The sequence below is a fragment of the Carcharodon carcharias genome, chromosome 28 (genome assembly GCF_017639515.1).
Source record: "Carcharodon carcharias isolate sCarCar2 chromosome 28, sCarCar2.pri, whole genome shotgun sequence".
NCBI classification, from domain to species: Eukaryota; Metazoa; Chordata; class Chondrichthyes; order Lamniformes; family Lamnidae; genus Carcharodon; species Carcharodon carcharias.
Window position 1 is genome coordinate 35,885,715 of NC_054494.1, and position 25,767 is coordinate 35,911,481.

Consider the following 25,767-nt stretch of genomic DNA (forward strand, 5'->3'; position numbering starts at 1 on the left):
CCTGTGGAATTCGCTACCACAGAAAGTAGTTGAGGCCAAAACATTGTATGTTTTCAAGAAGGAGTTCTTGTAGCTCTTAGGGTGAAAAGGATCAAAGGATATGGGGAGAAAGCAGGAGCAGGTTATTGAGTTGGATGATCAGCCATGATCATAATGGATGGTGGAGCAGGCTCGAAGGGCTGAATGGCCTACTCCTTCTCCTATTTTCTTTGTTTCTATATAAACATAAGTTGTTGCTGAGCATTGTTGTAGGTCCCGTCTTCCATGATCCTTCACTGTCGCTGGGTCAAAATCCTGGAGCTCCCTCCCTAACAGCACTGTGGGTGTACCTACACCACATGGACTGCAGTGGTTCAAGAAGGCAGCTCACCACCACCTTCTCATGGGGCAATTAGGGATGGGCAATAAATGCTGGCCCAGCCAGCGATGCCCACATCCAGTGAAAGAATTAAATGAAACGCACTGTTATCAACCCACCCAATCGTAAAATATTGTATCACCACCAGACGCTGCTCCGGCCGCTCCTCGACCATTCCAGGGGTGCCCAAGTTTTCGTTGTCATCGGCCATGTAGGAGGAGCCTTATGCCCACTTCTGCCATTTAACTCTGCATTCCCATATAATTCAAGATATCTGCTACTAATAGATCTTGGGGTTTGGCTTTAGGATTTATTTGCCAACGAGACAATGATTATAAAAACATCCCTTAATTTCCAAACCACCAGGCCCACAAAATTCAAACGGTAAATAATAAGTATAAGCTCAAATAGGACTGTGTTGGCCGGTCCACTGGCTCCAGCCGCAAGGGATTAGGAATATAGGAAAAGGAGGAGTCTATTCAGCCCCTTGAACCTATTCACCATTCAATGAGATTATGGCTGATCAGTATCTTAACCCAATTTACCTGCCTTGGTTCTTTAGCCTGTACTACCCTTACCTAACAAAAACATTTTCAAATGACCCCCCAACCTTAACATATTTTTGGGGAAAAGAGTACCAGATTTCCGCTACCCTTTCTGTGAAGAGTGCTTCCTAACATCACTCCAAATGGCCAGGTCCTAATTTTAAGGTTATGCCCCTTGTTCTGGGCTTACTGCACCAGAGGAAATAGTTCCTCTCTATTTACCCTACCAACTCCTTGAACGATTTAAACGCTTCAATTAGTTCACTCCTAATGGTCTATACTCATGGGAATACAAGCTGAGAGTGTGCAGCCTGCCCTCATAATTTAACCCTTTTAGTCCACAGGTATCATTCTGCTTATGGTGGGGAGGGGGAGACCACAGGGTGAGCAGCCCTGCTGCAAGTGATTTCTCCATTCAATGATACTTCTTACTCTGCTTGTGTTCTTGCTTATTTTATCACAGCTAACATGATATCTTACCCATTTTTGAAAGAATTCCCATCATAGCCGCCATATTGACCCCTGCATAAACTTCACTCAGGGAGCTGACAACCGGCAGGCAGTACGTGTAGATTCGAACCCGCCGTTCACCTGAAAAACAAGCATACTCTAAACGTCACCCACAACCAGTCATGCTCCACAAACCCCTCGTCAAAATAATGAAGTCAGGGGGGGGTGAGGGCAGGTTGGGTGGGGCGGGTGGGGACCTGTGATAGAGGAATGCAGAGTAGCTGGAGTTCTTCACCTCAGAATAGAGAAGGTTAAGGGAAGATTTGTTAGAAGCGTTCAAAATCATTAAGAGTTCGGATAGGAAAATCTATTTCTAGTCGCAGAGGGGTTGGTGACCAGAGGACGTAGATTGGCAAAGCAACCAGAGGTGGCATGAGGAAGCACGGAATGTGCCGCCTGAAAGGGCGGTGGAAGCAGATTTAATATTAACTTTCAAAAGGCAACTGGATCTACCTTCTTCTTTTCCCTTCCCATACCTCGCGGCATGTGAGGCAGACAAAGCTCCCATAGCTGGTTTGTCCGGGAACAGGTCACAAGCCTGGATCTTGAGGGCATCATTCCACATCACGCATGGCTGGCTGACCAGGAGACTCTTACCATCTGCCAGAGGCCTATTGGGAGGATTTGCTGGTCGCCAATGAACCTGTTTGGCTGCACTATGAATGTGCCTTCCTTGTCTGTCAAGTCCTGGAGCGTGAGTTGAACCTGGAGCTTCTAGATCAGTGACAGCGATGCTACTCACTGTGCCAATAGATCTCCCATAACTGGATATATACCTGAAGTAAAATATTTACAGGGTTTTGGGAAAAGATAGCGAAGTGGGTCCCCTGGATTTCTTTTACAAAAAGCTGGAACAGGCAGGATGGGCTGAATGGCTGCCTTCTGTGATTTATCATTCAATGATGGATGCTATGATAGAGGCAAAACCCACTTCTTGGTATCCATCAACATGTCCCTTCAACTTTGGGTTGGAGAAGACTGTGGCTTTTACGGCCTGCTCATCTAACTGCCCTGTCAGATCTGAGAGCGTGGGGGACATGGTGGTGTAGTGGTAATGTCACTAGCCTAGTAATCAAGAGGTCCAGGGTAATGATCTGGGGTCTTGGGTTTAAAATCCCACGTGCCAACCAATCAGCACTCTCTTCTCATACAGTATAAACATGTTGCTTCCCCTGACATTGGTATTTTCTTGCAAGTTGCCCTGATGTAAAGCTGCGACAAAAAATGTCTCTTTTTTCAGCAGAACTCAAGTTCTGTACTATTCAAATGACTAAAGAAAAACAAACTTGATGTTGGAGCTGGATGCAAAAAGAAGGAAATACCACATGCTGCACACTGTCATCAGCAGAAACACATCCTCTCCACTTAAAAAAGTAACCCTTGTTTTCCCTGCAGCTCAAAAAGTATGTGAGTAAAAGCATGGGCTGCTCAGAAAGGATCACAACGTTAGTCATGTTGTTCCAATCTAGGCAGCAAGCTAAGACCTAGTGATTCCCTATTGGGTAGCAAGTTGAGCGGGCAGCTCAGCCTGTCTCACTTCCTTGGCAGGGTTGAAGGCTGCCATGAGAACATTTGCAGAACTTGTGGAGGAGCTGCACAAGCTCCATCTTACCTTGGCAGGAAGTGTAGAGTAGAGAGGACTGGAAGACCACGAGCAAGCTCTCAGTTACAGCCCCGTCTATCATCATCTGAAAGGCAAACTCTGCCTGAGGGCGGACACAGGGCAGGGACAGCATCTGCGTTGTCTGCAGGAACGAGTTTCCATGGAAGGTTTCCAGCACGAGGCCTAAAAATCAGAGATTTGAAATGATGGTCACTGTGACGAATGTGTCCTTGGTCTTTTGGATGGTCCACACGGGTGACTGCATCACCAATGGAATCAAATCAACAGATAAGCCCGCCCACCTTTTTTGAAGGAGCACCAATGAAAAAGGTTCAATTTGGACTGGGAAATGAAACACAGGAAACAAAACTTTATCAAACAGTATTGCCATTGACTTGCTCAATGACACCTTCCTGTGCCTATTGGTCATGAACAGCCTCTTACATACTGGCGGACACTGCATGCTCCCTCTCCAGGGACTCCTGGACATGGAGATAGACAAGGAAGAGAGGTCAGGCAGTCGGGATGGACGTTTCCTTTGGCTGTGCGCTGCCTTTTGGGAAGGAATGTTCAGTCATAGGCACAGACTCGATGGGCTGATTGTCCTCTTTCTGTGTTGCAATGGCCATATGTCTGTACATTTTGGTTCAGGATCACTCATCTGCTCACCTTGTGTGTATCGAATCCTCAGCAACCCCTCGTATCCAATGGAGCCGGTCAGGTGGCTTCGGAATTCTTCCTGGAGTTTCTCCACCAGGGCTGAGCTGTGGATATGATGGAACGCTGGGTAATAGTACACATAGCCACATGTGTACCTGGGAAGACAAGCTGCAGAAACACATCAGCTAAGTATAGTTACTTAACCGGCTCTTTCACAACATCAGCCAGAAAGTTAGCAACCTCTTCACTAACCTTGCCCTTTAATCAGCTCTCCTCCCCCATGTCTCCCAATCCCATGAGCTTGTCTCTCACCATCTCACTCTTCCCAATGGAACAAACAAAACTGAGAAGTAGGAAAAGACCAGCCAGCCCACCTAGTTTTCCCCACGGTATTTTGGCCAGAGCCATCATGACTAAATGCTCCCCATCTGCCTCTCAGGTGGATGTATGAGATCCTGTTGCATTATTTCGAAGAGCGGCAGCATTAATCCTAAAATCCAAAACAATTTTTATCCTTCTGCCAATCATTAAAACAGATTAGCTGGCCATTTTTCTCACTACAATTGCTAGGAGCTTGCGGTGTGCATATTGACTGCAGTGTTTCCTACATTACAATAATGAATTGTACTTTGACATACAAACTGGGCACTTTGAGACTCCCTGAAGTCATGAAAAGCTCTGTATAAATGCAAATCCTCCTTTCTTTCTTTCTTAGTAAAGGGGACCCAGTCTCTGATACTCTGCACCACAATGTTCAGCATTTTGCAATGTAACTAAGCCACTTCAGCAACCAAAAAGGGTATTCTAAAAACAATAGCAACCATTCACTTGCATTTATATAATGCCTTTAATATTGGACTTGTGAAGCTATTAAGATTAAATGAATTTTTCTGAAGTGAACTAAAAGATAAATAAGTTATTGGAATATCTTATGACCATGCCTGTGCTGATATGTTATATGTTACAAGTTGCTGAGATCTGGAACATGCTGCATGAAGAGACAGTGAAAGGAAATTCAATTGTAAGTGGATATTACTTAAAGTGGAAAAATGTGCAGGGTTTATGGGGAAAGGCAGGGAATGTGGGATTAATTGGACACATCTTTCAAAGAGCCAGCACAGACATGATGGGCTGAATGGCTCCTTCTGTGCTGTAAGGTGCTGTGGCAAAACATCCCCAGACATTCTCTGAAGTGACTTGTAAAGCATTTTGGAATATTTTATTATGCTAAAGATGTAACACGAATACAAATTGTTGTTATTGTTGTTGTTGTTGTTGTTGAAGTGGCCATTACTACACTCACCTATGGAGGCCAGGTCAGTGTATCGCTGACTCAACAAGAATAAATCCACTCCTATCTGCTGGCCACAGAACTCCAGTGCAAGCACCTTATAGAAATCGATGGCTGGACCAAGGTGCTTAGCTCCCTTGTGAAGACAGAAATGAAAAGAAAAGGTCATTAAATTTGAGCACATTTGAATATACAAATTAGGAGCAGGAGTAGGCCATTCAGCCCCTCAAGCTGCTCTGCTATTTGATAAGATCATGGCTGATCTGATTGTGGCCTCAACTCTACTTTCCTGCTTGCCCCCTATAACCTTTGACTCCCTCATCAGTCAATAATCTCCCCAACTCAGCCTTAAAAATATTCAATGACCCAGCCTCCACGGCTCTCTAAGGAAGAGAATTCCATGGACTAACAACCCTCTGAGAGAAAAAAAGATTCATCTGTCTTAAATGAGAGACTCCTTATTTTTAAACTAAGTCCCCTATGCTTGTTTCTATCTCTCACAAGGGTAAATATTGTCTCGGTATCCACCCTGTCAAATCCCCTCAGGATCTTTTAAGTTCAATAAGATCACCTCCCCTTGCTCTAAACTTCAGTGGATACATGCCCAACCTGTCCAATCTCTTCTCATAAAATAACCCCCTCATCCCAGGAATTAGTTGAGTGATACTAATGCAGTTACATCCTTTCTTAAGTAAGGAGACCCAAACTGTACACAGCACTCCACATGTGGTCACTCCACTTTGTATTCAGAGCCACATGTATGTCTTTTCTAGACCACATATGTTTTTTTAATGTGTATTGAAAGTTCACACTATGAAAGATTGTGAGATGAGGCATTTGCAGCTTAGGGGTAACAAGGGTTGGAAAGTTCACTGTGGGAAAGGAAACACCATCGACATCTCACAACTTACACTAAAAGCAGTGATGAAAGCTCTGAGGAAAAATCATACGGACTTGAAATGTTAACTCTGTTTCTCTCTCCACAGATGCTGCCAGACCTGCTGAGTTTTTCCAGCATTTTCTGTTTTTATTATATACTAAAACTAGTGACGCAGGTTAAGAAGGCCAAAACAAAACAAGCACTGGGGTTTATTTCACGAGGGACGGAATTGAAAAGCAGGGAAGTTATGTTAAACATTAGTAAAACCGTGGTTAGTGAGCAGCTCTAGTCTCTACATTATGGCAAGGATATAGAAGCAGATGAGAAGAAACTTCATGAGGACAAAAACAGAGCTGAATAGCTATCAGCAAAGATTAAACAAGCTGGGGCTCTCTTTGCTAGAAAAGAAAAGGCTGAGGGTTGACCTGATAGAAGTTTTCAAGATTATGAAAAGGTTTGACAGGATTGAGGTGGAGAAGATGTTTCCACTTGTGACAGAGATCGAAACTAGGAATCTTTTTTTTAATTCTTTCATGGGATGTGGGTGTCACTGGCAATGCCAGCATTTGTTGCCCATCCCTAATTGCCCTTGAACTGAATGGCTTGCTAGGTCATTTCAGAGGGCAGTTAAGAGTCAACCACATTGCTGTGGGCCTGGAGTCACATGTAGGCCAGACCAGGCCAGGTAAGGACAGCAATTTCCTTCCTGAAGGGCGTTAGTGAACCAGATGAGGTTTTTACGACAATCAATGATGGTTGCCATGGTCCCCATTACTGAGTCTAGCTTTCAATTCCAGATTTATTAACTGAATTCAAATTCCAACAGCTGCCTGGGCCTCTGGTTATTTGTCCAGTGACATTTTCACTACACCACTGTCTCCCCACATTAAGTATAAGATAGCCACTAATATAGCCAAATAAGGAATTCAGGAGAAACTTCTTCACCCAAAGGGTGGTTTGAATGTGGAACTCACTATCGCAAAGTGTAGTTGAAGCAAATAGTATTGGGGAAGCTAGATAAGCACAAGAGGAGAAAGGAATAGAGGGATATGCTGATAGGGTTACTGAAGAGGGATGTAAGGTGGCTCATATATCAGGAACCAACTGAGCCAACTGGCCTGTTTCTGAGCTGTGCATCTTACGTAATTCTAACTAATTTTTACGACCATCACTTTCTGAACAATAAGATTCCTCCATTAAGGTAATGGGCCATAGAAGAAAGCTCAACCTACCAGAGTACTATCGCCAGGGTCTTCCCGGGGTTGCAAGGACCCACAGCCTACATTGGGTAACTGGGTCAGAAAAGCAGACACACGCCCACCACAATACCTCAGGAGTTTCTGAGCAGCCTGCAATGCAGGTCCAAACGCGCACTGCCTCTTCTGAGTCTCCCTGAATGCAACTGGGAATTCCTCAAGCAAAGAGATAACAAGCTATGGCAAAGGAGTGGAGAATTAGTAGACAAATTATAACAGGGACAGACACATTCAAACATGTAGCCATGAATCAGCTAATCATATGGATCTTTGAATAATTTTACAACCCTGATTCAGACATTTTACTGGTCATTTATCTAAAACCATATAAGGGTAAGTTAGACAAATGTATGTTGTTGGGTTTCCGGATATTCACTACCTTTCCCTCATTGTATATGCATGTGGAATAACAAGGTAGTGAAACATCTGATGAATAATCTTTATTGATAAATGCACTATTCCGACCCTGTATTTGCAGTCATCATGAGACTAGTGCCAGTGTCGCTCACAAACAGGGTTTGTAAGACTTTGCAGAACTTGTGGATGAGCTGGTCAAGTTCCATCCTACTTTGGCAGGAAGTGTGGAGTAGAGAGGACTGGAAGACCACGAGCGAGCTCTCAGTTACAGCCCCATCTGTCATCATCAGACCACGCAGGGTAGCCTTTTAGAAGACTTGGTGGAGTTCTTAAAGTGCTTAGTTGTGAAGCACTCTTATTTGGTTAAGAAAAACATGAGGTTAGTATGTCTGCACAATTCTATTACATGCAGTTAGTGCACGAGTACATGCTACAAAGACATTTACATGCGCAATATGAAGTTGGTGCAATATGAAGTTGACACATACAACTGGGAGACAGTTGCTGACACCCACGACCTCTCAGGGTTGATTTGTTAGGAGGGGCATTGGAAGAGGTGAGGAAATGGAAAGCTCAACTGACCAAGAAGAGGGCCCTTGGAACGTTTGGGTTACCATTAAAATTACAATCAATTATCCAGTCACTAATGTCAGGGAATTTGTGTCCAGAAAGTAGGCAAAGTTCATATAACAATAGGAATAGGCCACAGGCTAGGATTATTATTGCTCAGTCAACAAATGGAACAAAGTAAAGGCTTCTTCAACTCCCATGTTTGCATTTTAATCTATATCAGATTTTCAGAGTACAGGGAAGTAAATCAAAAAGAGTAAGAGGACATGTTAGTGACTTTCACTTTACAAAGTCTTGTGACTTGGCTTTGACTTGGAAAAAAAATGACTTAGTTACAACTCTATTAAGTTGCATTACAACATGAAAGGAGAATCACATTACCTGCCGGCTTTGTTGCAGATTCACCAACAACTTATCTTCACTTGGGATAAAAATATCTGAAACAAGACCAACAAGTGTGATCATTGCAAAGACTGCAAACAGTGCAGCAATGGAAGCTTAACCTGTGCGTCTCGATTCAAGATTCAAGGTGGCTGCAATATGTACCATCCACAAGACGCACCACAGCAACTTGCCACACCACCTCCGACAACACCTTGCAAATCTGTGACTTCCACCAACTAAAAGAACAAGGGCAGCAGATGCATGGGAAAACCACCACCTGCAAGTACCCTCCAAGCCACACACCATCCTGGTCTTGGAAATATATTGGCTGTTCCTTCACTGTCGCTGGGTCAAAATCTTGGAACTCCCTCTCTAACAACACTGTGGGTGTACCTACACCACACGGACTGCAGTGGTTGAAGAAGGCAGCTCATCACCACCTTCTCAAAGGCAAATTAGGGATGGACAATAAATGCTGGCTTTGACGGAGATGTCCGGATCCCATGAACGAATAAAAAGGGTGTGGCATTAACAACAACAACTTACATTTACATAGCACTTTTTAACATGGAAAAACGTCCCAACGCACTTCACAGAGGGATGATTGGAAGAAAATGGATGCTGAGCCAATGAAGATGATATCAGGAGAGGGGTGATGCAAAGTATGATCAAAAATGTGGGTTTAAGGAAGAGTGGTCCTTCAAGTCTCGCATGCAAGCATCCTCGAAGCAGAGCTTTGATGATCCTACTGGTTGTCTGGCTCCAGCTACCTCACCATACGTTGCTGTTTTGTGTCAGCAATACTCAAGTTCGTATTACCAAATGACTATACAGAAAGTCCTTGGGTATGTGACCATTTTCCTTTTCCATTTTTTTTTGTTCTGAAAATTCACACACGCAATGAAATCCATTATCATGATTAAGAGTCCCAGAACTTAAGTACTATCGTTTTCACCTGATTGCCTCTTTAGTTAATATGAAGTGCTCACTTTTTTTTCACCAATTCCAGGAATTACTAGACCAAAGTCCATTTCGTTAGCCTTCTATTAACCTAATAGTCACGGGAGCAGCTAAAGGGGAGATTTAAGAGAGTTGTTCAAAATCTTGAAGGGGTTTTGATGAATTAAATAGGCAAAAGCTGTTCCAAGTGGCAGAAGAGTTGATAACCAGAGGTCCACGGATTTAAGGTGATTGGAAAAGAACCAGAAGCAACGTGAGGGGAAGAGACATTTACACAGCAGGCTGGATTGCATTGCCTGAAAGGCTGGGGAAAGCAGATTCAATAAGAACTTTCAAATGGAAATTGGATACCACTTGAAAGGGAAAGATTTGCTGGGCTTTGGGGAAAGAGCAGGAAACAAAGAGCTGGAACATGTACAATGGGCCAAATGGCCTTCTGTGCTGTAACAATCTGTGATTCTATGTTCTAACAATAATGGAGTTGCTGACTAATCCTAGCAATCAATTTCTAGCGATGTAGTCCACAACAGACTCAGAAATGGCACAAGGAAAACCCAGGCTCACTCACTCAGGCCCAGAAAGCTTAGGCATGGGGTGGCCTGGAACAAAGCCTAAGGATCCCCCAATGTGCACAGTGGTATTTAACCAGCTCTAATCACACAGCTTACCAAAACTGAATACTGATGAGCCTCCTAATGTTTGTGCAGCTACCCTGCCTGCTGGAGTATTGGTTTTCAGGATTACCTGGAGCTGAGAGGGCAGCACCCAAACATCAACAAGGGACAGATGCTCAGTCCAGGTTCTATTGAACCAAACCAGTCTACCATTAACAAACGTGTATTAATGCAATGAAACAAATTGGTTCTAGCCCCACTAAATAACAACTTACCATCAACATCAGCCACAACCATCATGCGGGGTCGAGACAGACTGCTGTGCAAGTGGTAGAAGTTCACCGTGCTGTCAAATGTAATGAACCCAATGCGGGTCCGTGAATCACCTGGTAACCTGGGTAACAGAAACAGGAAAACAGGGTTGGAAGTGCGATCGGTCCCCACTAAAGGAACTGCAGCTGTTTTCCTGTGGTAGCCTGTTTTAAGTGCAGTGGGACCGCTCGAGGGGGAGAGATCTGGGATTTGAACTCATGTAAGCGGGGACAAGCATGGAATGAGAAAAGGTCCACTCAATCTGTCATGCCACTCCTTTAAATGTCCATCAGCCATCTACCTCTCCATGATCTCTATCTTATCCAATAAAATTAGGTTAGAAAGTTGTGAGTTTGAGCTCCATTCAATATTAATCAGGGCAGGCTGGTTTCCTGCACTGATTTTGAATGCCTAATTTTCTAGATATTTTTTCCATAACTGGCCTGGGTTTTTAATGTTTTTATTTTGCCTCTCCAGTGGAGACACCTTGGATCCGGATTGAATTTAGAGTGTGTGTTCTGTGATGAACTAGACATCGCAGCTGTGGGGGTCAGGCTGAATGGACAAAGAGGGTCTTTTACTGTCCATCACTGTTTGTCCCCAAGCACATAAATCCAGCCTCAGCCTCCAGTACAATGGAGTGCTACTTTGTCTGAGGTGCTGTCCATCAGGCATTAGACTTTGGTCCCAGCGGCCTGATTGAATGGTTCATGTGATATTCCATGGAGCTCCCTGATGTCTTCACCAAAATGCTTCACCCGCAAGCACAGTGACATCCCTTCTGTACACAGCAAGATCCAATATTCAACAATGTAAGGCTAATGATTTTTGGTGCTGTTTGCTCTATGTGGAATATTGGCCAGGAACCCACAACCCTTTGACTTAAGAGATCTGATACTTCACATTAAAAACATTTTGACATGGACCCAGATTGATGGCCAAATGTTCATTCAATTTGGAAAATGGATTAAGCAGGCAGATACTCAATGCCTCACCTGTCTATGTTCTCCAGCAGGGTTTTGCAGACAATTCCCAGATAACCAGTTTCCACCGCGTTGTAACTAACATCAAACACAAACAGGTATGTTACAGGCCGAGGGCGCCCAGCCTGGGCAAGGACAGAGATAACAGAGAACAATCAGGGAAATCAATCTCCTGTCAATCGAAGCGATGCACCAATTATGTCACAGTAATCAGTGGTTTATGGATGGGCAGTGGGGAGGTGTGGCCACTGTTATGGGTGGAAGTAATTCACCTCAGCTGTCCACTCGAACGAGGTCACGGAGTACAGGCGTGCCAATGCTCACAGGAGCGAATGAAAGTTAAGCAAAGCAGATAGCACTCACCTTCCCCCACCCCACTCTGGCCCTCCCCCACCCATGGCCGATCCCAAGCTTCTGCCAGCCAGGCGCAGTTATGGAGAAGGATTGGTCAAGTGCTGGTAGACCAGCCTACCTGGTACAGATGTTTAACATAATGACAGAGGGTCTACCTGGCACAGATGGTCTGCACATTGACAGAGGGTACACTGTGCATTAAGGGAGGGTGTACCTGGCACAGTTATTCTGTGCAGTGGTAGAGGATGTATCTAGAAGAGGTGAGTTGTACAGTGGGACAGAATGTAGCTGGTACAGGTGATATGTACAGTGGGAAAGGGTGTAGCTGGTACAGGTGATATGTACAGTGGGACAGGGTGTCGGGGGTACAGGTAATGTGTACAGTGGGACAGGGTGTAGCTGGTACAGGTGATATGTACAGTGGGACAGAGTATAGATGGTGCAGGTGATATGTACAGTGGGAAAGGGTATAGTTGGTACAGGTGATATGTACAGTGGGACAGGGTGTAGTGGGTACAGGTAATGTGTACAGTTGGGCAGGGTGTAGCTGGTACAGGTGATATGTACAGTGGGAAAGGGTGCAGGGGTACAGGTAATTTGTACAGTGGGACAGGGTGTAGCTGGTACAGGTGATATATACAGGGGAAAAGGATGTAGGAGGTACAGGTAATGCGTACAATGGGACAGGGTGTAGCTGGTACAGGTAATTTGTACAGTGGGACAGGGTGTAGGGGGTACAGGTAATGTGTACAGTGGGACAGGTGTAGGGGGTACAGGTAATTTGTACAGTGGGACAGGGTGTAGCTGGTACAGGTGATATATACAGGGGGAAAGGATGTAGGAGGTACAGGTAATGCGTACAATGGGACAGGGTGTAGCTGGTACAGGTAATTTGTACAGTGGGACAGGGTGTAAGGGGTACAGGTAATGTGTACAGTGGGACAGGTGTAGGGGGTACAGGTAATTTGTACAGTGGGACAGGGTGTAGCTGGTACAGGTGATATTTACAGTGGGAAAGGGTGTAGAGGGTACAGGTGATAAATACAGTGGGACAGAGTGTCGGGGGCACAGGTAATGTGTACAGTGGGATAGGGTGTAGCTGGTACAGGTGATATGTACAGTGGGACAGGGTGTAGCTGGTACAGGTGATATGTACAGTGGGACAGAGTGTAGATGGTGCAGGTGATATGTACAGTGGGAAAGGGTATAGTTGGTACAGGTGATATGTACAGTGGGACAGGGTGTAGGGGATACAGGTAATGTGTACAGTGGGACAGGGTGTAGCTGGTACAGGTGATATTTACAGTGGGATAGGGTGTAGCTGGTACAGGTGATTTGTACAGTGGGACAGGGTGTAGCTGGCACAGGTGGTGTGTACAGTGGGACAGGGTGTAGAGGGTACAGGTAATGTGTACAGTGGGACAGGATGTAGCTGGCACAGGTGGTGTGTACAGTGGGACAAAGTATAGCTGGTACAGGTGATATATACAGGGGAAAAGGATGTAGGAGGTACAGGTAATGCGTACAATGGGACAGGGTGTAGCTGGTACAGGTAATTTGTACAGTGGGACAGGTGTAGGGGGTACAGGTAATTTGTACAGTGGGACAGGGTCTAGCTGGTACAGGTGATATTTACAGTGGGAAAGGGTGTAGAGGGTACAGGTGATTATTACAGTGGGACAGAGTGTCGGGGGCACAGGTAATGTGTACAGTGGGACAGGGTGTAGCTGGTACAGGTGATATGTACAGTGGGACAGGGTGTAGCTGGTACAGGTGATATGTACAGTGGGACAGGGTGTAGAGGGTACAGGTAATGTGTACAGTGGGACAGGATGTAGCTGGCACAGGTGGTGTGTACAGTGGGACAAAGTATAGCTGGTACAGGTGATATGTACAGTCATAAAAAAACAAAGGCACATGAGGAAAAATCTTTTTATATAGTGGATTATTAGGGTCTGAATTAATTGCCTCAGGATATAGTGGAAGATTCAATCATGTCTTTCTAAAGGGAATTGAACAGCAACTGAAGGGGAAAAATTGCAGGGGGACTAACTGGAGGAGGCTTTCCAGAGAGCTGGTACAGACAAGACTGGATAAATGTGTAAAGGGTATCGCTGGCATGGGTGTTCTGCAATGAATCAGCTTGTACCTGATATTCCAGAGGTACCATGAACTCCAGTGCTGCATGCTGCAGTTCCGGCCGACTGTGCGGGTTACAGTAACTGCCTGTCATGGGATCAAAGAGGAAATTCCCTGGAACTGGAAGAAGAAAGGATTGGATAGTGAACTCCAACTGATCTGATCTTCTCTGTTGCGCCCTCTCCTTTACCAGGTCCTGCTCACCTTTCACCCCGATCCTTACCATCCTCCTCCAGTGACCAGCCATTCAGTGAGCTAATCTTAAAACCTCTGTGTTGGGCTACAAAGCCCTTCGCTACCTTGCCTCTTTTTACCTTCACAACCTCGTCTGTTGCCTACACTCTCCACTCTTCCAGCTCTACTGTATGGTCACCCCCCCACTTCCTGCCACCATGCTATTGGCAGCAGAGGTTTAGGCATCAATTCCTCACCATCCGGTCCCCCTCCTCCCCCTGCCCCACCGGCCCATCCCTGGAATTTTCTGCCTAAGCTCCTTCATCTTGCCTGTCCTTCACAGGACATCTCCTGTCCTTCAGAGACTGCCACAAAACCAAGGTTCTCGCTGCATTTTAGTTACCTCACTAGTGTTCTGCTGCTTGGCTTTGATGAACAACTTTGAACCCCCTTGGGACACTAGCAGGTGATTGGGCTGCCTGTTGGTGTTGAGCTTCCTAATTGTTGTTGGCGCTACACCCTTCCAGATAGTGGAGAACATTTATCATATTAAAACTAGGCTGCCTCCATGCTTCACCTCGAAATGGCACTCCCAATTGGTTAGTTGGTCTTATGCAGGGCAGCCAGATTGTTGGCTAATTATCCTCAGTATTGCCATGGACAGAAGGAAGAGGCAGAGACCAATTTGACTGGGCCTCTACACCAGTTACATTCCCCTGAGACTTCTAGTCATTAAGCTTATGGAAAATCGGGAGAGTGTTACTCATGAAACCAAGCTGGACATCTAGAGAAATTAAACGCAGGACAATTTGAAATTCCCATCAGTTGATAAACATGTGTGACTATAGCAGTTACTAATCACGTACTGCCTATAGGCACCTTCATCCCTGACAATTTACATGTGGACAACCCTCATTACGGAGCAAAAGGATAAAACTGGCCATTGACTCTGCTGGGTTCTGTATATGAAGGCAACTATCAGATGTCATGTTTGAATTGTAGTTTCAAACTATTTGGGCTTTCTCCTGGTGCCTTGTGATGATATCTGAACTCTTTGATCAACTACATGTTCCCAAGGTATCCATTATTCACGGCTGAAACTTGAACATCAACCTAAATTTTGGTTTGGCCTCTGAATGCTCCCAGAGGAGATCAAGTCAATTGCCTACAAGTGCTCCTACCATCATTGAGCGAGAAACAAGTGTTGCATTTCCAGTGTTGCTGGTCAATGAAGGTGATGAAAGGGTTGATGTAGGTCTGACACGTTGAACAGCGAGGGGGCACATCAGTGATCAGCAGTGGAGGCTCCTGGAAAAGCAGCAGGTAACATGTTATCAACATTGTACTATTTATTCCAAACAATGTCGCCTTATCACTGTTCCTTAACCTAGCTTAGGGTCATCAACACTCCAGGATTGAAAGACTAACCTCCGGGATATAGCTGTCAGCATAAAATCATAAGAAACTGGGGCTGGAGTGGGTCATTCAGCCCAATGAGTCTACTCCATCTTTCAACAAGACCACAGCTAATCTGATGGTGGCCTTAACGCAACTTCCTTGCCTGTTGTTCATAACCCTTGACTCCCTGAATTGTCAATCAAAAATCTGTCTAATTCACCGTTGAATACATTCAATGACCCAGCCTCCATTGCTCTCCGTGGAAGAGAATTCCAAAGACTAATGACCCTCTGAAAGAAGAAATTCCTCCTCATCTCTTTCATAAATGGGAGACCCCTTATCTTTAAATTTTGTTCCCAGTTCTAGATTCCCCCACAAGGAAAAACATCCTTTCAGCATCCACCCTGTCAAGCCCCCTCAGTATCTTATACGTTTCAGGAAGATTACCTCTTATTCTTCTAAAGTACAATGACCAAAGACAGGCGACAATTAAAAAAAACTGTTTGTAAAGATAGAATTCTTTGAAGACTTTTGAATATTATTATCAAAATATCGGACATGGGGAAAAAGAAGGTAGTTTTACTGAGGCAGGAATTATCCAGCTGAGTAGTGAAGAGTCTGCCCCATCTTCCAATTGGCTGTAGGAAGGCGGGCACCACGACGATGCATGTATCGAGTGACCAATGGTGGATATGTGGGCATGGGGTACTTGGCGGCAAGAAGTCATGTGATGACCCTCCAGGTCCAACCAGTGTTGGCAACCCGAGTGGAGCCGTATCTGCATGGTCTTTTGGAAGGTAAATTGACAAAGGTGCAGGATATTCCATCAGGAACGATTAATTATTTACAGTGGAATTATAGTGAGATCCGGTGGCTCAGAGAGTAGTGCCTCTGCCTCTGAGCCAGACATTAAGGAAAAAACTGGAAATTAACGATACCAGTAAAATTTGTTCAAACTGGTCTTGTACACCTGAAAATGGAACTCCAGAGGTCTTGGTTTTTACTGGCCTTTGACAATTTTGAACTGTTTATCCTTCTGGGCTGGTTCAAGTCCCAATCCAGGACCTCTTGGCCATGGAAAGGGCGTTCCTGACGCAGCCAAACAGGCTGATTATCAACCCGCTAACCCTTCCAATATGCCAAAGGCAGGTGGAAAGAGTGGGAGAAATTCCTGGTCAGCCATACTTGAATGGTGCCTCTCAAGCTATTACCACTTGTCTCTCTCTCTCTAAACAGAGAGAGCTGCCTACGGTTCCTTCCGAACTATGGCTAATTACGGACAGATTGAGCAATAGCAGATCAAGATTGCTTGGAAAGCTAAGAAAGTTGGGTGTTGCTGTACAAGGCTCTGGCCAGTACACTGGGCAGTTCTGCTCACCTAATCAGCGGAAGGATGTTATCACTTTTGAGAAGGAGCAGATGTGGGAGCAATGTAGATGCGCCCATATATCAGGAATGTAGCACATAGGGACGGGTATGGACTAGTCAGCCCTTCAAGCCTGTTCTCCCCATTTTGTTAGATCATGGCTGATCTGCATCACAGCCCGGTCTCCCCTTACCATAATATCCTTTGATCCCTTTACTGAACAAAAATGTCAACTGATTCAGAAATGAAGCTACAATTAATGGTTAAGGACCCGAGAGAATGTGCATCCATTCCATTCGACTTACCTTGGAATCCTTGAAGGGTTGGAAGATAAGACCCAGAGGAAGTTTCACCTGTTTCAGCAGTGCCAGAGTCTGTGGAATATTCACCAGTGTGCACTGAAACACACTAGAGAAGCAAACAGGAAAACACAACAATTATTGCAGCATTGTTGCATTGTGAGTTCTACACACAGAAAATACCCCGGTGTTGTGCAAGTTCACTGCCCATGTCAATCTGTATCACATACACCGACTGTGAATTGGGCAGGCTGTCTAACTAAGATGTATCTCAGTCCAGTTTACCTTTACTATACCCAAGTTCTCCAGGTGCACGCCACTTATTGTGCAATCGTAAAAGTGAATGTTCTAATCTCTGACTGTCGGGGAAATAAATTTGGAGGGGGGAGCTTAATTCCGGTGAGTATACATGAGATACTAATGCATGCAGAAGGGCTTCTCCACATTGTTCATTGGGAAGCTCGACCTGCTTTTAACCTGCCTTTAAATTCCTGAGAAATTAATTCCTAAGGTTCATCCCACCGTTGGGAAACTGATGTTTGGCCTCAAATTAGGCTCCCCCTCCCGCCAAACCTCCTGCTGCAGGCAGGATCAGAAGATTCCACCCTATACGTAGCTAACAAACAGGTTCATCCCTGTACTCCCTCTTCTGCACCATTGACTTAAACAGAATTTTAATTTAGGACATCCTGTGTGAAAGGTATAGGGAAGACTGTTCGCTTCTGTTTCTGTAGTTTAAACTGTAAATCGGGTGTGTTTATCATTCCCAGCAAGAATGTTTATACTGCCAAGTATCACAAACTGTTTTGGCAATGAATGGCCAACTATTTAATAGTCTAATATCTCAGGCACAGCAAGCATGAGATTAGAAAGCTCCCTGATAAATGGCAAATGCTTTGAAGGAAATGAGGGACTGCTCTCATATGCTATGTGTTCATCAGATGTGGGGGGAGGGCAGGCAGCAAGGGAACATAACACACAAGAACTGGTACTCCACTCAGGGCAGGGGATGGTTGAAATTATCCCAGAATATCTGACAGTGAGTAATTACTGCTTGCACTGCACAAGGTTTACCAAGACTCACCCTCAATCCTTACAGGCGGACATACTCCACACATTTCCCAAGTAAGAACCTCTAGTTCTCTGTTCTAATAGCTAAAATCCCTTAAACTAGGTAGAAATCAACTAGCCTACCTCAGGCAGGGTCTTGGCATCAATATGTGAGGGAAGATAAACGGGACATGGTATTGTAAGTGTGGCCAGGCTAAGGGTGAGGTGTTAACCAAGTCCCCCCTGCTGTCTGAAGAGCAGGGGAGTTTTACCCTGTGTCCTGGCCAATATTTATCTCTTCACCAAGATCAATAAAATTGAATGGTCCAGTCATTACCTCATTGCCATTTGTGGGACTTCAATGCGCACAAACTGGCTGCTACCCTCCCTACATTATAGAAATGACCACACTTCAAAATAAAAGTACTTGGCTGTGAAGCATTTTGGGATGTCCTGCAGCTGGGAAAGGTGTCGGATACATGTAAGCCTGGCTTTCTTTGGATGTTATTCATAGAGCCCACACAGTTCTTACTCCGAGCAGCAGTTCAATTTCCGGAGGTGAGTGCTCAGGTTTGGCTCAGGTGCTGTAGCTGGTTCTGCCCGCGGAACATCCCTTTGCTGCAGGAGATTGATGGGCCACACATGGCCTTGCTGTAGGTTCAGGTTGGCTGTCGACTCTTGTGGCTGCTCCATGCAGAATGTCTCCTGTCAGGACAACAGATAAAATCATTGCACAGGAGACTCGGAAAAGGTGGAGAAATGGGAGCAGAGCCTTTATACGTATCCATTCATGGGATGTGGGTGTCGCTGGCAAAACTGCATTCATTACCCATTGCCGGTTGCCACCTGAGAAGGCGGTGATGGAGTTGGCCTCTTTCTCGTACTAGGTTGGATTCCTGCTCTTGGCCATGGCAGGGATTGGGGCTGAGAAAGGTTTAAAAATTGTCAGTCGGGCTCACAATGTGGCTCACTTACACGTGCTAGAAGCTGCATATATTCACATGCAGGGACCTGACCTCTAAAAGCAAAAGGAACATGTCCATTGCACGTTTTTTGAAATAAACAAGAAAATGGGGTTACAATAGTTCCCCGGTGCATTCTCCATGGCAACATCTCAACCAATCAGAGCCAGCTTGCCAATGAATCAACTTCCTTTTCTTATGCAGTATAAATTGTTGCTCCCTTTAAAATTTGGCATTCTTGCCATCTGTCCTGATGAGTGCAAGACGAAAAGTTTCAGCAACATCTCTTTTTTTCAGCAATACTCAAAGATGGAATTTTAAAAACCCACCAGGGTGCCATCTCAGTCTACCCATCCCTGCCCCGATTCTAATGGTGGAAAGTGCACTTGTGAGAGTGTTATTGCAAGAGCAGGGTCAGCCGGTGTTGTAACAATCTCCACAAATGACTCAGTGTCTGGGGGAGTCCCATATGATGAATAACCCCATGGCTGAGATACTGGAAGGTGCTCTCTACCCAGAAAGACAGGAGAGAAACAAATTGGAAACAAAAATTGACTTGCTTTCATTTGGTGTGTACTTGGTTGGCACGCCATGCACTGCCTTAAACATCCACTCCCTCAGTCAGCGGCACACCATGGCTGCAGTGCCCACGAGCCACTGGATGCACTCGGCAACTTGCCAAAGCTTCTCTGGCAGGACTTGCATAACCTTCCCATCCTCCATAAGGCAGAATCTGTGGGAGGTCAAATGGCCTCCTTCTGTGCTGTAACCATTCTGTGATTCTACCAACCTGCACTGCCGAACTCCTCAGAACCTCTGTCCAGGATGACTTGTTCTGCAGACTTTGCCCTGGACAGGTGTGTGACTGAGATCCAATGGACTCATTAGTACCTGAATGATGAACTGGAATGGACAACAAGAACAAGTTCAGATAGTTGGCACGTCAGATGATTGTTCAGAATATAAAGAATAGCAGAGAATGACTAAAAGGTTAATCAGGAGTAAGAAATTAGAGTATGAGAAGAAGCTAGCTAGAAATGTAAAAACGGATAGCAAGAGTTTCTACAGGTACTTAAACAGGAAAAGAGTAAGTAAAGTGGGTGTTGCTCTCTAGAGAATAAGAATGGGGAGTTAGTAGATAATAAGGAAATGGTGGATGAAATGAACAATTATTTTGCTTCTGCCTTCACCTTGAGGATATAAAAAACATATCAGTGATAGCTGTAAATCAGGAGGTGGAAGGGAGAGAGGAACTTAGTTAAATTGCAATCACTAGGGAAGTGGTACTGAGCAAACTGATGGAGCTGCAGGCTTACAAGTCTCTGGGTCCTGATGGACTTCACCCTAGAGTCTTAAAAGAGGTGGCTAATGAGGCAGTAGATGCGTTGGTGTTAATTTTCCAAAATTCCCTAGATTTTGGAAAGGTTCCATCAGACTGGAAAGTAGCAAATATAACCCCTCTATTCAAGAAAGGAGGGAGAGCAGAAAACAGTAAATTATAGGCCAGTTAGCTTGACATTTGTCATGGGGAAGGTATTAAGTGTCGATCATTAAAGAGGTTATAGCTGGGCACTTAGAGAAATACAAGGCAATCAGGAAAAGTCAGCATGGTTTTGTGAAAGAAAAATCATCTTTAACAAATTTATTAGAGTTCTTTGAAAAGGGAGACTGTAGACAAGCTGTACTTGGGTTTTCAGAAGGCATTTAATAAAGTACCACATCAAAGGCTATTGCGGAAAATAAATGCTCATGGTGCAGGGGGTAGCATATTAGCCTGGAGAGAGGATTGGCTGGCTGGCAGAAAACAGAGAGTATGCATAAATGGGTCTTTGTCTCATTGGCAGGATGTGACAAGTGGAGTCCCACAGGGGTCTGTGCTGGGGCCTCAACTTTTTACAATTTATATCAATGGCTTAGATGAGGGGAGCGAAGATATGGTAGCTAAATTTGCAGACGACACAAAGATATGTAGGAAAGTATGTTGTGAAGAAGACATAAGGAGTTTGCAGAGGGATATAGATGAGTTAAGGGAGTGGGCAAAAATCTGGCAGCTGGAGCATAATGTGGGAAAACGTGAAGTTGTTCACTTTGGCAGTAAGAATAAAAAAGCAGAGTATTACCTAAAAGGAGAATGATTGCAGAATCCAGAGGTGCAGTGGGATCTAGGTGTTTTCATGCATGAGTCACAAAAAGTTAGTATGCAGGTACAGCATGTAATCAAGAAGGCTAATTTAATGTTATCCTTTATTATGAAATGAATTGAACATAAAAGTAAGGATGTTATGCTTCAGTTATACAGGGCATTGGTGAGACCGCACCTCGAATACCATGTGCGGTTTTGGTCTCCTCTCGTTGGAGGCGGTTTAGAGAAGGATTACCAGAGGGGAGACCAAAACTGTCAGGAAGCATGGGGTCTGAAGAAGGATGGGCCAAGGAGCAGACAGTGAGCAGACAGACAGGAGTGAGCAGACAGCAGATAGATTGGGAGTGAGCAGAGGCAGACTTGGAGCAGACAGACTGGGAGCAAGCGGACAGCAGACAGACTGGAAGTGAGCAGAGAGCTGAGATGGACTAGGAGTGAGCAGAGACAGGCTGGGAAGGAGCAGAGAAAGATTGGGAGTGACTAGAGACATATCTGGAGTGAGCAGGGAGCAGAAATACTGGGAGAAAGCGGAGAGCAGGAAATGGTTGAGAGTGAGCAGAGACCACACAGACTGGGAGGGAGCAGAAAGCAGAGACAGACTGGGAGCAAGCAAAGAACCTGCACTATTTGGTTTATTCTGTGACATCCTTAGAATATCCCGAAGCACACTGTCGCCAATTCATTATTTTTGAACTGTTGTCTATGTTGACAATGTAACAGCCAATTTGCACTTAGGAAGGTCTCAACATGGGACTTAGAACCTATAGTATTCTGACTCAGAGACGAGCGTTTTACTGACTGAACTAAGCCTGACGAAGATAGAGAGAGGAGGAGAGAGATAAAGAGGGAGGGGGACAGACAGATAAAGAGAGAGAGAGCATGAGAGAGTTATAGAGAGAGAAATAAATAAATCGGTGCATTCTGTAGCGTGTGCTAGAATACCTAATAGGAAAAGGAAAACACTACAAAGACACTCTGAAGCTCTCCTTGAAGCACCACAGCATTGACATTAATGACTTGGAGGAACTTGCTACCAATCGCTCAAAGTGGCGACAACTTGTCCATCAAGTTGCATCACGCTTTGAGTCCAAACCCCTTAACGATGGGACAGCAATGTGGCAGAGAAGGAAAGAAAAGGAAGCGAATCCTGCACTCTGGATCCACTGCCTCGTGGGACGTCCTGTCCCATGTGACTAAAGATCTGCAGTCGAGAATTGGCTTGTTTAGTCACATGAAGACCAATGCAGGAATTCACAGCCTGAGTAGACATCATCCTCAAAGCGAGAGACAGCAACTGAATAATAATAGGCTTTACAGCCAGTAAATAGGAGTACCCGTTTAGACTGGCAGAAGGGGGAGAGAAAAGAGATGGAGATGTTAGAATTTAACTGGGTCCTAAAGTTAATAACATCTGAACGTGATTATCAGTATTTCAATTTGTGTTAACATCAGTTATTGGCCAGGACAATGGAAATAGAAACTATATCAATCAAGACAACATTTTGTCAAGGCTAGAGTTTGGATGAGAAGGAACTCACTTCAATGTACACTCTGGTATAACTCACAACAAAAGGATACATAATATATCAGGGAACAGGCCCTCTAAGCTCAGAGCTCACTGGACAGTCAGAACATCTACATCTACAGAGGCCAAGTTTGATCACTTTGGGTCAGCAGGAAACAAGATTGTATGAATCTACCATAACAATTATTGGGGTCTGAGCAATAAACTTGCATAAAAGCAAAATACTGCTGATGCTGGAAATCTGATACAAGAACAAAAATTGCTGGAAAAACTCAGCAGGTCTGACAGCATCTGTGGAGAGGAAGACAGAGTTAACGTTTTGAGTCCAGGTGACTCTTCTTCAGAACAGAAGAGAAGTGAAAATGTGATGAAATATATACTGTTTAGGAGGGGCGGGGCGGGGGGGGCCAGGTGGAGCTGGATAGAAGGCCAGTGATAGGTGGAGGCAAAGAAGAGACTGCAAAAGATATCATAGACAAAAGGTCGAAGGGGTGTTGATGGTGGTGATACTGGCTAAAGGAGGTGCTGATGGTGACATTAAAAGTAGAAAGCAGGATGAGCAAGTGACAGATGGCCCTAGTGGGGGTGGGGTGGGGGGAGGGGACGGTGTGGAAATAAAGGTTAAAATGTGGGGATGAAACAATAAATGGAAATAAATTTTAAAAATAATAAAAATAGGTGGGGCAAAAAATATTAAAAATTAAAAAATAAATATTTGAAAAAAGGGGATCAAAAAGGGGTGAATTTGGAGGAGAGAGCTCATGATCTGAAGTTGTTGAACTCAATATTTAGTCCGGAAGGCTGTAAACTGCCTATTCGGAAGATGAGGTGCTGTTCCTCCAGTTTGCGTTGAGCTTCACTGGAACAATGCAGCAGGCCAAGTACGGACATGTGGGCATGAGAGCAGGGTGGAGTGTTGAAATGGCAAGCGACAGGGAGACCTGGGTCATGCTTGCAGGCAGACCGAAGGTGTTCTGCAAAGTGGTCACCCAGTCTGTGTTTGGTCTCTCCAATGTAGAGGAAACCGCATTGGGAGCAGCGAATGCAGTAGACCAAACTGAGGGAAATGCAAGTGAAATGCTGCTTCACCTGAAAGGAGTTTGGACAACACGCTTGAGCCTGAATCACGAGGAATTATTTCACTGCATTTTAAAGATTTCCCAACATGAGCCTAAGTGAGAGAGATTGAGCAGAATGCATTATACATCGGTCTGCAGTATGCTTTGCAGTAGTTGGTTCCTCCCTCCTCACAGCACTCCCCCAGTAGATTAAAGCTATCCAACAGAAGCACTGATTTCAGAGAGTAATGGCACATGAAACAGATACACCATCCACAATACAAACAATGCAGATGGCAAAATTTTAATTAGAACCGTACAGCATCAATCATTTATACCAGTAGCAGATTGTGTCACCTCCCTCACCGCAATAACCTACTCATTTGCACCTCGTTGGCATAGCTACAGAAATAGTAACAGGCACAGCAACAAGCACAGATGAGCCTCAGGGCAGTCTGCACATACCTACTAAAATCCGTCAGTGTATCGTGTCTGATCTGTCACTCAGGCTACGACCAGTGGCAGCAGACTTCAGTTTGGCCCAGGGCACTGCATGAAAGTGTTGTCATGTCCAAGAAAGAACTTGTGCATCACTAAGTACCTTTCACAAGGTGTAGCCACTGTTGCAATGTAGGAACACAAGCACAACAAGCTCACACAAACAGCAATACGATAACGACCAGGTAATTTTTTTTTAGTATTTGGGACTGTCACGAATTGCTTCATCTCACGAAAGGAATAATTTTCACTTTAGATAATATGTAAAAGGGACGGTATCAAATCAATCACTCCTTGCACTGCATGTCTGAATCTTCTTTATACTAGAGTGGCCTACTCCTGCTCCTAATTCACATGTTCGTAGTTAATATTACCCATATTGTAGCATCACAAAACATTAAAACTTCCCCCCCCCACCGCCGCCCAAAAAAGATCCTCACAACATTGAATTCTCACAAGTAGTGGGTTATTCAGGATTACGTGATAATTCAGAGTGAATTACCCTACAATTCACTCACAAGTATCCACTAACTTCAATCTCACTCCAGCTTCTCAAAAATCCTGCTTGTTGAAAGTTGGCAGCCAGTAAGTATTTGCAGCCCACAACGACTGAGTGAGCAGAGGTGAGAAAAACACATCAAATTATCTGGCATTTTTTAACAGCACAATTCCAGAGATTAACTAACTGGGATGGAGAGGAAAATAATTTACAGAATATTTAGTGTGTAGCTGGTGAAGATTTGGCCACAGTTCAAAGACATAGACATAAGAGGCTACATGAACAGTTGAGAGAGCTCTGACCTACTTGTAGGGATTTGCTGCCTACAACAATAACAACTTCCATTTCTACAGTGACTTTAAAGTTGCAAAACATCTCAAGGCACAGCAGCATTATAAAGTTGACATCGAGACACAGAGTGATACAAGGACAGTGAGCAAAAGCTTGGTCACAGCTCTGAGGAGTATCTTAAAGGAGAAGGAAGAGGTATCATCCTGGGGGGTTACCATTGACCAGAAACTGAACTGGACTAGCCATACAAATACTGTGGCTACAAGAGCAGGTCACAGGCTAGGAATAGTGCGACGAGTAACTCACCTCCTGACTCCCCAAAGCCTGTCCAAGGCGCAAGTCAGGAATGTTTTGGAATACTCCCCACTTGCCTGGATGAATGCAGCTCCCACAACATTCAATAAGCTTGACACTGTTCAGGACAAAGCAGCCCACATGATGGGTATCACATCCACAAACATTCACTCCCTCTGCCACTAAGACACAGTAACAGCAGTGTGTACCATCTACAAGATGCACTGCAGGAGTTCACCAAGGCTCCTTCGACAGCACCTTCCAAAGCCACGACCACTACCATCTAGAAGGACAAGGGCAGCAGACATACAGGAACACCACCACCTGGAAGTTCTCCTCCAAGCCACTCACCATCCTGACTTGGAAACATATTGGCTGTTCCTACACTGTCGCGGGGTCAAAATCCTGGAACTCCCTTCCTAACAGCACTGTGG

The 25,767-nt window shown here is 44.7% G+C and overlaps 1 protein-coding gene across 1 annotated transcript in view; it reads right to left on the reverse strand.

Annotated features, from left to right (window-relative positions):
- LOC121270751 (protein transport protein Sec24A-like) overlaps positions 1 to 25,767 on the reverse strand; it is a 50,837-nt gene that overhangs the window by 10,946 nt on the left and 14,124 nt on the right. Inside the window, exons 3-15 of the mRNA XM_041176137.1 lie at positions 19,816 to 19,928; positions 18,596 to 18,768; positions 17,020 to 17,122; positions 15,132 to 15,258; positions 13,787 to 13,896; positions 11,296 to 11,408; positions 10,264 to 10,382; positions 8,412 to 8,467; positions 7,080 to 7,280; positions 4,980 to 5,103; positions 3,686 to 3,844; positions 3,026 to 3,199; positions 1,384 to 1,494 (exon numbers count right to left, since the gene is read on the reverse strand). Coding sequence (XP_041032071.1) covers positions 1,384 to 1,494; positions 3,026 to 3,199; positions 3,686 to 3,844; positions 4,980 to 5,103; positions 7,080 to 7,280; positions 8,412 to 8,467; positions 10,264 to 10,382; positions 11,296 to 11,408; positions 13,787 to 13,896; positions 15,132 to 15,258; positions 17,020 to 17,122; positions 18,596 to 18,768; positions 19,816 to 19,928 — 1,683 coding nt within the window. The remainder of the gene's footprint in view (positions 1 to 1,383; positions 1,495 to 3,025; positions 3,200 to 3,685; positions 3,845 to 4,979; positions 5,104 to 7,079; positions 7,281 to 8,411; positions 8,468 to 10,263; positions 10,383 to 11,295; positions 11,409 to 13,786; positions 13,897 to 15,131; positions 15,259 to 17,019; positions 17,123 to 18,595; positions 18,769 to 19,815; positions 19,929 to 25,767) is intronic.